The sequence below is a fragment of the Lepisosteus oculatus genome, chromosome 2 (assembly GCF_040954835.1).
Source record: "Lepisosteus oculatus isolate fLepOcu1 chromosome 2, fLepOcu1.hap2, whole genome shotgun sequence".
Classification (NCBI taxonomy): Eukaryota; Metazoa; Chordata; class Actinopteri; order Semionotiformes; family Lepisosteidae; genus Lepisosteus; species Lepisosteus oculatus.
In genome coordinates, this window is record NC_090697.1 from 23,098,434 (window position 1) to 23,110,598 (window position 12,165).

At 39.3% G+C, this 12,165-nt stretch overlaps 1 protein-coding gene across 2 annotated transcripts in view; it reads left to right on the forward strand.

Moving 5' to 3' along the window:
- The first annotated feature begins 3,493 nt into the window (after positions 1 to 3,493).
- Positions 3,494 to 12,165, forward strand: part of kif26ba (kinesin family member 26Ba) — a 185,162-nt gene continuing 176,490 nt past the window's right edge. For both annotated transcript variants that reach the window (XM_015351854.2, XM_006626041.3), the window contains exons 1-2: positions 3,494 to 3,978; positions 4,511 to 4,903. In XM_015351854.2, the coding sequence (XP_015207340.1) occupies positions 3,913 to 3,978; positions 4,511 to 4,903 (459 nt within the window). In that variant the 5' untranslated portion in view covers positions 3,494 to 3,912. The remainder of the gene's footprint in view (positions 3,979 to 4,510; positions 4,904 to 12,165) is intronic.

Below are 12,165 nucleotides of genomic sequence, written 5' to 3' on the forward strand. Positions count from 1 at the left end.
GGCACGGGTGGCACGAGCATCCTTAACATAAGGATTATACAACTATGACAGAGCACCCATCACAAAATAGAAGTGACACAGATATCTGGGGACACATTTGTCTTTTTTTAGATCAGCTAACACTAATGTCAGGAGTGTATATTATGGATACACTAGACCATAGTTCTGTATATACTGTACTGTAAGCATCACACTGTTTTTTGATTAGTGGGAAAAACCGCATACATTTGACACTAACTTATTTGGACTATGAACTATGTCCACTGTGAACACGTACAGCAGTATTTATTCTCAGTCAGCCAAGTTAAGCATCTGCAGGAATGGTTGTTGCAGGAATAGTTACAGTGCCAATCTAAGCAGAACCAACAACAGTGAATTACATGGAACACAAGCAATAGGATAGGAGACAAGCGATAAATGCGGATGTTCATATCAGATAATGGAAACTGCTCTTTTTCTATTAAACATGGTCAACGATTACATTATGTTGGCAATCTTTAAAGTTGAATCCCCTGTCATTTATAAAGTTGGATCGCTGCTGGAGCCTGTGAGCTGAGTTGCACTGCTTTGACATACTTGCTTCATTTCACTATATATTGCCACTCACTATACTGGAGGAGTAATGAATATCTCACTAACATTTGCACAAGCTCGCAGTGTTCCAGTGGTTATGCTTGTATGAAAAGCAGAAAGCAGAAGTTACTGGCTTTGCATGCAACCATAACCACCATACTGAAGCCTACGCAATCCTGTGATGGTGGATCAGTGCACTTATACCTGGACTGTAGGGGCCATCTGCACTCTGAATAAGCCATTTTTGGAGCCCCAGAAATGGCTTTTCTAAGGATTTTGGTGAATTATTTGCTTTTGGAAAATAAAATGGCTACAGTATAGCCTGGATCGAGTTTGGATGATAATTATATTTTACCTTTTATCTCAAGCACACCCAAGGCCAGTTTTCTCAGGTGTGCTATTTTCTTAGGTGTGCATGTTTGTGTTTGCGTCTGTGTGTCTTCCCTGCGATGGACTGGTGTCCTGTCCAGGGCGTATCCTCCCTTGTGCCCGTTGCTGTCACTCGTCGCCCGCACCTGTTCCCTGTTCCAACGCCCTTTCAGTTCTCCTTAAAAACGCAGCTCTGCAATGATTCCCATATCGTGCGAGCCTGGGACCTCGAAGCGCCTGGTACCAATAAAGTCCTCCCCCTTGGATTTTCTCCTGGATTATTTGCCTCGGCCACACCTCCCCCGAACACCAGCGCACGAAGGACACGCCTCCTGTTTTCATCCCTGTTTCCTGCATGACTTTTCCTCCCGTGTTTCTTCACTTTTCCCTGGATCGTGTCGTCCACATAGGGTCCGGAAAGAACTGTTCGTTACAGTTGTTTGCTGGGATAAGCTCCACTTCCCCTGCAACACTGTATAGGAAGTGGATAGAAAATATATGGGTGTATATTATAAACCATGATAACACCGCAGATTTCCTTATTTGCATAGTTCACACAGGAAGGTCAACTATTTTGTTTTTGACAGTAAATCTAATGTCCTTTCGTCAGTTCTTCGGGTTATTAATTGGGGGGATGTGAACACAAAAAGCTCTCCTGCACATTCTCAGACTCACGCTCCGTCTTGCATCCCCCTTCCTGACTGCTGGTAGTGAAAAGTAGCTTTTCTAGACGAATACACAGCTTCAACACTCTTTAGCTCAGGGGTATATACAAAACTTAGAGAATGAAATTAAAGATCCCACATACAGTAACTGGAAAAGGCTAAACATTATAATTACATTTCTAAAAGCTGTTTCATACAGGTTTTTACAGGTTTTTACTCTAAATCTATTCACCTGTAGCACCCACGCACCCGTAATAAATAGTTTTGTAGGGTGCAGTGGTTTTGCAGAATAGGAGAGTGCTTAGTCATTAAGGTTCACTTAACCAATGAAAATGAAAAGTCAGATTCAGTGTTTCTTCAATGCCCAGATCATAGAGAGCTCGGTGCGGAGGACTTCAGCACTTTGCAGCACCTGAAGTCATGAAATGACATGAAATTTCTAGATGTGCAATAGAACGCAGGTTGTGGCTTTGGATGTAAGAACAGCAGTGAAAGTATGAGGTTGTCTGAATAGACCAACTTGGTTGAGCTAGGAAACCTACCTGAAGCAAGAAAATGAAGATTTCATTATGAAAAATCTTCCATTTTCTCTCCTTTTTATGTTTTCTTAAAACATTCCTTGCCTGCTTCAGACTGGGGTATTGAATGGGCTGCTGGGAGCAGAAATGTGTTCCCTATAGATATTTCTCCAATATGGCTGCTGTTTTGGAAGAGGAGCCTTCAAAAAATGTGTATTTTTAGGCTGGAAATTTATTGATTGTACAACAAAGCTAGAACACCATGGACATACTGTACAAGTCATTTGTGAGAGGATGTCATGGAAAGAGGATGAAATCAAACAAATCTGATAATGTTCAAAGCACCTGCTGCGGTTGGGGACAGTAATGCAGTCATTTCGGCAGACACTCCTGATGTGCAGATTCCACTGTTTAACAGCAGGGGGAGCTGCTCCACTGCGCAAGAGAAAAAAGAGACATTTACTGTGGCAGTATGATTTTTATAGAAGTTTTCTTAAAAGGTATCTTTTCCACTGTTGTACCAGTGCTTAATGAGACATTGCAATGTTTTCGATAATCTAATTCTAGTGTCTCTTTGGGTTTCAGTATTGCAGTGTAACGAATATTCGGATTTCACGGTAAATTTACGATTTATTCTCAAAAATAGATCATTTTTACCAAATTGTTTGCTTCAACCAATTAATATACACCAGAATACTAATTATAATCGTTTTATAGACTGGTGTAATAAAATAACTGTGATATTCTTTGTTTTACTTAACTAGCATTCCTTAACATTTACTTTCATACTAGCTAATGGTTTATCGTGACAACTAACTGAACTTCAGCGTTGCAAACGATGCTGTATGTCAGTAAATTCAAAATAATGTTGAACACCGTGGTTAACCTTATACAAGGCCATAGTAAGTGCTGTAAACAAGACAAAGCTATAACTGGCGTACAAATATTTGTTTCCTGTATGATTTGAGTTTTTTTTTCTTTTTCGTGTTCATATAAAGACGTACTATATCATTTATTTGACACGCTAGCGGGGCGATCACATAAAGGGATTTTCTACCATTCTACCATCTTCGTTAATCGTTCTCATTTCATTTCATTCTGTCAACTCTCAAAAATGAACATATCACCACGAAGCAGAAAATTGAAGTACAAAGCCCCTCTGCTCTGGTTTTACATGTAAATCTCAACCCTCAGCTACAACGTTCGCAAAATCGAGAAGCGCCCAGAGGTTTATATAGGGAGAATTTGACTCCGGTGTGTCACTCATTGAATATGAAGACTTCTACTGGCTGACACGGAATGGCGGGTCCCGCCCACGGGCAGTTCCTGCAGTTTTAGGGGTTCTTGCAAGAGACTTGCAAAGCCTCCTGAAAGTAACAAGTTACAGAGCGCAGGGGACGCTGCCAGCTGGAAGAGTTTGCGCCGCAGACTGGCTGCCCGCAACAGCGCTCTGTCGCAGCACACCTTCAGTGTTTGGCGAATGGGGATTTAATTTGGGCAGGGATCTTTTCATTCTACGATGTGGGTCACTGATGCACGTCTGGAATTCAAAGTCAACGGAGGCGACAAATAAAGGGATCTGATATAGCAATGGAAATGCTGTGAACTCTCTCATTTGTTGGAGGTGGAATTTAACTTTGCTGTTTTTTTATTGGGGAGTGTTGTTGGATACAGATTTTTCACCGCATTTCTTCATGATTCTGCGCTGAACGGAGGATTCGAGGTTCACTGATATCTATTAACTGGATGTTAAAGGGAAAGAAATAAAAACACCTCTAACCTTCAACATGACATCTGTAGCTGGAAATAAAGACAGGTCGTCTTCTGTGGCAACCAGAAACCGCAAATATGGGGTATGTTTGACACTCTAATGTGCATAATAATTCGTTTCTGAATGTTAAGCCGAGCATGTAATTAGAAAGCAGCATCTATCCCATTTGCACGCATATATGTACTCCATAGGAATTGTATAGGAATTCCAAAAGAAGAATTTACATTACGAAACAGGTACATTCGGCATACCTTTTATTCTAATTGATGAGCACGTATTACGAACACCGTGAGCCACCGTTTATAAGCTCCACTTTAAGAGCAGTCTTATTTTAAATGTTCTGAAAGTGAAAAATCCCGTTTCGTTTGCAATTAGGTTCTAAAATTGTAAGCCACACACGTGGTGCATTTTTGGTTGCATAGTGTTTATTGTGTACATTCATCGTGTTTACCACTCAAACCGAATTTGTTTCTGGATGTGTTGTGTTCCATTTTCATATTGACTCATTTTTAGTTTGTAGTGGGCTGCTGAAATTAGTAGATAGTCGTACTGAATAAGCGATTTTTTTTGTATTTTCTTGGTCTTTAAAGTAATATGTGCTGTATTCTTTACAGATGACAGATGCTTGCTCCCCGACAAAATCCGCGTCCTTTTCTCCGGAGACCTGGTACAGAAAAGCCTACGAGGAGTCCCGGACCGGCAGCCGCCCCACCCCCGAGGGAGCTGGGTCTGTCCCCGGTTCCTCCGGAACCCCGTCTCCGGGATCCGGCACTTCTTCCCCGGGATCCTTCTCCGGCTCCCCCGGCCCAACGTCTCCGGGAATCGGGACAGGCTCACCTGGATCACTTGGCGGATCTCCCGGCTTCGGGACTGGATCTCCAGGATCCGGCAGCGGGAGCTCTCCCGGCTCGGATCGCGGAATCTGGTGTGAGAACTGTAACGCCAGGCTGGTGGAGCTAAAAAGACAGGCGCTGAAATTACTCATCCCGGGACCCTTTTCGAGCAAGGTAAGCAACATTGAAATAAATTGCACAACTTTTTATTGTAAATTGGAATCTTTTCCCCCCACATTTTGGAATATAAGGTCATTATAATGAATGGACTGCATTTTTTGTATTAGATTTAAACTGTATTAACTCCTTTCTCACACTTTTCATTGACAGACATCGGTATTTTGTTCCATGAAAAGTCTGTCAGCTGTCCTTGAAATCTCAACAGGAGTTTTTTTTTTTCAATTTTTGCCCTAGTGGGTGTAAGACTTTAAAGGACCATCACCGGTTTTGCTGTATAATATCCAACTCTCCAGCACCTTTATATTTTCAAGTTGGATTTGCCGTATCTAAAGGATTTTGTGAACTCTTAGATTACGCGCCCATGTGATTTCGTTGCAATTTACATATATGCTGCGTAGAGGTTTTCCAAAATTTTGCGGTTATTACACATTTATCGCACTCTGTACAGAAAACCAACCGCATCACTCGCCGTCAGTGAGGAGCAGAGATTTATTGATATTGGAAAGAGCAAATCGCCCAGGTGCTGTCAGGCTGTCATATTTCCAGAGCTAGATCAAACCACTCTCAAGTATTGGGAGCGAGAGGCTGTTGAAAAACAGACTATACGTGTAAATAATTACGACGGCCGCGCAAATCGCGTTGGATTTCACTACATAATTCCTTCGGTTCGATCAATAGTAAATACGGTTTATATAACATTTATGGTGTCTTACTAACACAGTGTTTACAAATAGCCGTTTAAATTACAGGTGCCATTTGTCCGCTGAGACACTAGCACCAGGATAGAAAATTGCTGCTTAAAATCTGCGATTCGAAGTTTTTTTATAAAGCGTGCTGATTTATATTGTTATTAAGATTCATCCATAACTATTCAACATATCCATGCTCGAAAGCTTTATAGTGATTTTAAGTGTATGAAATGTTTGAATTTTCAGATTTGAAATCTGAAATACTTTATGTTCAAAACTCTGCATTGCATACCAGCAAAAATAGGATTATCATTTAAATGAATCTCACGTGCCTTGCTTTCAGAGGGCCTTTTAACGCTACAGTTCAATAATCCGTAATTAGAAATTAATATATTTTAAATTAATTTATTCCATGCGAAATATTATGGCTCATATAAATACCCCCCAAAATCTTAAAATGCTGCTTTATGCGATACATTCAGAAAACACTATTCGGAATCTGTCGAATTAAATTTTAACATTAATTTCATGTGTTAGCTGCTAGTTTTTTATTCTTTGTTAAATAACTTTAGCAACTTATCTATTTCTCTCATATATCTCCACTGGAAAATGTTACTTATATAATATAAAAGGCAAATATGCCTGGATGGCTAATGTTGTTTTGACAGACTTTAATGTGGGATTCTGTGACTGTTTAATAATAAGAAGAATTGTACTTCACGCCCGCTGTCAAGATTTAACATTATAGAATAATGATTTATATTAAACGTGTCTTAACTAATGCTGTATTTGTACAGACTGCGTGCGTCGAGGGTATCATTTTCACAGTGGGAAGAAAAAGATTTTTTTCAGTGTATTGGAGATTATCAGGATTTGCCATTTTCGGTATATTGCCAGGAATCGTGCCTTGCTGACAAACGTAGCCCAGGGCGTGAAGTTAATTGGTAACAAATGAGATCATTCAGAGCGCGCTTCCCGGAGAACTGTTTTAGCGAAGTCTGACCACGAAATCTGTTAGAGGACTTTGCTGTGATAAAAAAAGGACAAAGCGGCGTTAGAGGAAGCGAACTGACTGCACTGCTGGAATGCCATTGTAGGGTAGTCAGTGCATTCCCCATTGTTCTGCCTCACAAACTCTGCCTTGCGTTTGCTTTCCTCGCTTGTTTAACCTTATTAATCTGGCAACCAACGCACGGGCGTCGCGTGTTGTAGTGACTGGGCTGTGAAAATGTCTGAGAAGGCCGGCGGATCAGATGTGGGTTAAAGCCACAGAGAATCGACGCTTGATTGCTTCCTTCTTTATTTATGTTCGTAAAGATTTCTTTATTTTTTAAAACGGATTTTTGTTACCACGATATTCATTGTGCTGTACTTTGAATACACGTTTACTTTCATAGGTTATTATTATAAATAAATGAATAAGTAAAACGCACGGGTCTTTAAAATAATACGTGATGTAGTTTACGAAGGAGATAATGAGATGGTAAGTAGTAGTATGCAGTTTAAGGTGGAAATATCTCCACCTGTCAATTTGATGGACTGATTGCAAGACTGGTGACAGGCAAAGTGATGAGATTAATTGCAGTGGTCAGAAAAGATTCTTAGAAAATTCACTTTCAAAATGGTGTATGTCCTACTATAGCTTAAGTATTTTTTCAAAAGCATCGTTTTTAAAAATTCTGTTGTTTCCTGCACAATTTCAGTTATTGCCTTGCCTGAAACGATGTGTCAGTTTTTAATAAGCACAGCCACTTTCTTTTAACATCTCTGAAAATGCATATATTTCAGGAGGTGGCATATCCTGACAAATCTCGGAAGCAGAGCAGGGCTAGGCTTGTTCAATGCCCAGTGAATTAAAAATGAACAAAAATTATGGTGTTACTGAACGAGGTGGACCAGTGGACCAGTAGGGGGCACTCTTCTTTGCGGAGTGGAGAATGCAAAACCATGCGTTATGTGGTAGCTGGGGTTACTGTGGTGTCGGTGGTAGTGGCTGTATTAGGAAATGTTCAGCCAAGCATCTATCCACAGTATGCAATGTATAGCAACCCAGCCTCCTCTTTAATTTCAATTTATCTCCATTATCATTCAGTTTTGTCTGCCCAAATTCATTAAAACTGTTCTTGACCGTAATTTGGTGCCATGTCTTCTTTCTTTGGGATGGTTAAGCTAAGATCCCTGTTATCCCGTTGTGCAATATGCTTCATCTTTTCTTTGCTAATCCAAATAATTGTGCACTGTAATGCCTTGTGGTGTTGTGATTTGAACAGCACAGAAAAGTAAACTGTTTCCCATTTATGTATTCATTTAAAAACAATGCTGGCTGATAACTGAATGATTCATGGCCCTGTGAAAATGTATGGTCCCTAGTACTGGTGCCTCATATAATCAGAGCTTAAAGAAACAGAATTTGCTATTGTACGTGAATGCTGGTATTGCACCTTGTGCTAAGACTGCATTGTTCTCAGCTCTAGGATGCAGGCAAGCCATTTGTCATTTAGAGATGCACAGCCACTGAAGTTGTGTGACCTTGAGCACTAGAAATAGTGTGCACAGGGTCTGAGAGACAAGATTTATTGTCCTTCTTTGAGATACATGTTTTTTATGAACACTGTTTTACTTGAAGTGTATTTAAAGCTGTTCTTACAATTCGGGATCCCATGCAGTAATTCTTTACCCATCCTACTTTCAACAGTGGATGCAAAGAAGATAGTATATATTTTTAAACATTTGTGTGTCATTTATACATATTAAATGTTAATGTGAGTATATTAAATATTCAAACAGTGAATAAGTAAAATGTTAAAATGCAGTAAAGATTGTGACTGAGTGAATATATGATTAGCAGTAAAAAGAGAGTTAAGGAATGTTATACTGTATAAAGGTTTGTGCTTAAGGTGGGGTTCTCATTTTTGTAGTCTATGGAGGCTGTTAAAAGTTGGGCTGTTTTGTGTTCCTTAAAACCCATGTTTTACAAAATGCTCCACACATTTTTCCAATCCACTCAATAATTGTAAGCTGTCAACAAAAACATTTTTGCATCCTAAACATAACCTTTATTTGTAGCATGAACAGTCAAAAGTAAAACACTGTAATTCAATGTTTTTTTTTTGTTCAGGAAAGAACTAGGAATTTGCAAATTAATTTAATGTCTGTTATAATATTTTAATAGTAAATGCTAGTGAAAAGAGTTCTGTACATCACAGTTAGAAATCAAATAGGATGCCCGTGGTTTTGGTTGTTCTTTTATTTAATTTAAATGTTGAGATGGCATAAAATATGCGTAGTAGCATGTTGCATTTATTTTAAGTGGTTCTTTTTAATTGCATGTCTGTCTGGACAGTACCCAATGTGACCAGAGAGGGAGAAAAAACATTACCACAACAGCTGAGAGGAAATGACACTGAATGGTATTGTCATGAAGCAGAAAAACTGGAAATAACTCAGTTTCACATTTTTTGATTATGTATTTCTTTACCTTCACACCTTTGACATTTAAAATTTAGGGAGCATGGATAATACCAACCAGTAGACATAAAAAACATAAGCTAACCACAGGGCTTACATACAACAATTTTGGGGTTGTATCACTGATAGACTTTCTTACAGCTTCTGGATTGAGGATTAATGTGTTTACATCTGTAGGAAAGCTATGTAAATGGGAAAGGATAGAATATTGTTTGATTAATAAACTTTGGGTACTTGGAAATTTACAGTTGTTTAAAGACACATGCTTTCTATTTTTTTATAGTTGTCTCTTCATATTGTAAAAGATATGGAATAAAATATTACAAAGTCTATCAATATAAGGCTACGGTACAGAACGTTTACTATATTTTTCTCAGGAAAAGTAATACCTTAAAATTAGCCCTTATGCGTAATGGTGAAGGCAGCTTTCCTGGCTTTCTGGCCATTTGTGTGCTTTTCATGTCTCGACTCACAGCCACAGACCCTGTGACCGCACACAGGGGACAAAGAGGAAGTGAAGCCAGACTCTTCTGACCTGCCCACCTTAGATCCACAGTTCCTGATTGGTGGAGAGGTGCCCCTCCCTGACTGCACTGGTAGCCTGTAACAGTACACGAGAGCTAAGTGTGCCCTTGTCGACTAATCCCACTGTATAACTGGTAGTGCTCAGTCAGTTATGTGCTGCAGCATCGGGAATCCCAGTAACATGATCCAGACTCAAACCCATGACCACTGACCCAACCTGTGTGCAGAGTGTAAGTGTAGTCTTTACCTGTTAAGTTACTTGGGAGGCCCTTTGCTGACGTATTTTAAGGATAATTATGTGGCACATATTCAGCACAGGATTTTTCGTTGTGGTAAAAAGGTAATATTTAAGAAACTGGCAGTATCTGAAATTTTTTTATTGTGTTTGAAGAGAAAAGACGTAATTCTTCGAAGTAACAAGATTATTGGATTTGCAGCATGACCAAAGTGGTGTGCTACGACTTTCCTAAAATAACACATTGAGCTGAAGATGACTTATTTGTTTGAAAATATTATTTAAAATTTCCTCCTTTCTCCCTCTAATTTGAAATTGCTAATTGTCAATCAACTAATTTCTTTGCTGCTGTTCTGGATTACACCGTACCTGCTGTTCATTATTCACGTAGATGTCACAGAGGGGCGTTGCCACATGACAGGCTGAGATAACCTTCACATGTAAAGCTCAGATAATAGCTCGTTTGTGGAATCTCATCACTGAGGTCATCTTGTGGCATAGCCCGGACTCAAACTGGGTCATACCTGGTCTGTGAAGCTCAGATTGAGCTCTGAGTGAGGTGCCAGGTTTATGGTATAAAAATCACCCCAAAATCTGCATTTATATTTAAAGATATGTTATACAACATTATGTCTAAGAATCTACATTTTTTATTGCATCCCAACTTTTGACTTCCAGTAGAATATATTGCCAGTGTTAAATTAAATACCAGCACTGAGACAAAAAGAACTGTAAGCTACATGTTGCATAGGCAGGCTTGTTCCACCTGGCTGGAATGTCTTATTCTGTGAGGCTAGTTTAATGCTCTTCTTGTGGCTACTCAAACATATAGAGGAGTAGCTTTGAGTAAATGTCTCCCTCACAACAGCTTGTGGGAAGATAGCTCAGCTGTGCCATGTGTCTCCAAGGCATGATCAAAACAAGATGGAGTGTCAGCTATTTTATTTGGCTGCGATTTGTGCAGTTATACCAACAGAAGACAATCTTAACCTTTCTTCTCGTGCTATAGTCTGTTTTTTGTTTTTATCACGGGTCCTTTAAAAACAATGTAAATGAAGTGTTGCATCATTAACCTTTTTTGATGCTTTCTACTATATTAGCCAAACATGATTATCCTTACATTAATATTCCAGGGAGTCTGCAGTTAAAACCACTGCAATATTATGTTTAATTTAAACATTAAAATGTTTAATCTCCACCCTCATAACTAACACAGTGAATTTATTAGGTTTGTCAAAGAAAAGATTATCTCTTACAGTTTTTCTGGTCTAGTCTTTGAGTTATACTTTAAGATAAAAGTTTCCCTTGCAAGTACCTTCAAAGTGTCTGCTGAACAGATAATTCACCTGTTCATAATATAGGGAATGGAGGTAATTATAGACTCAAACTCTACGTGTCTGCTTCACGAAACATGTGCTTCTGAGGATTCATGATTTGGATCTATAATTGTTTTTTTAAGACTAGATTGGAAAGCCTTTCAAATTATGCAAATTGCGACCTTCAGATTCCCAGTGTAATTTTTCGCCAGGTCTGGGAAATAAGGACTGCATGCAAAAAATGATTAGAAGCCCATTAAATGCAAAAGAACATTGGTGAACTTACTGGAACATTACTGCTCTATCTCTCAGGCAGCCAGTTTTCAGCTGCGTGCTTCAGGTTTCTCAATTAGCTAAAATGTTTAAATCTGACTTACATAGAGATAAGTAAGGGATGAAACAAAGAGACCAGATCTACACTGGACACTGTCTGTATTTTCACAGCTTTAAAGTTTTCTTCAGTATTATTAAACATTCAAACACTTGCCCAATGCGAGCACTGTAAAGACAGCAATAGCTTATTTTGAGAACAGGCCGTTTTTAAGAGATATGCAGGCTTCCAGCTTTCTCTAAGACGTTTGATGAACAGATGTTTCTTCCCTCTGCCTTGAAGTAGTTGAAGTAACACTGCTTTTTTTTCTTCTTCTTTGATGCTGAGTCAATGCTATGGCTCAAGTTTCAGGCATTATGTTAGCCTACACACCTTTTATTGCAGGTCATGGCAGCTATTGAAAGGGAACTGGTAATTAAAATAGAACTGAGCTGAAGGGGTCAGGCAAGCAAACCCAGGAGGAAGGCATAGGGCAGGTAGAAGGTGTTAGTGATGCTCTTTATGGAGGCACTTTAGCTAGAGGGCAGTAAATAAAAGACAAAAAAAGTAAAATACTATTTAAGCCACTGGGTCTCTTTCTGCTTCCAGTTCCTGAGCAAGTTATTTTAGTACTATGAGGATGTGGCTGTTTATAGCTGCTACTGGCCGCTGAGCCAAATCTCCTAGCAACCATCTCTGAGTTTGTACGGGCC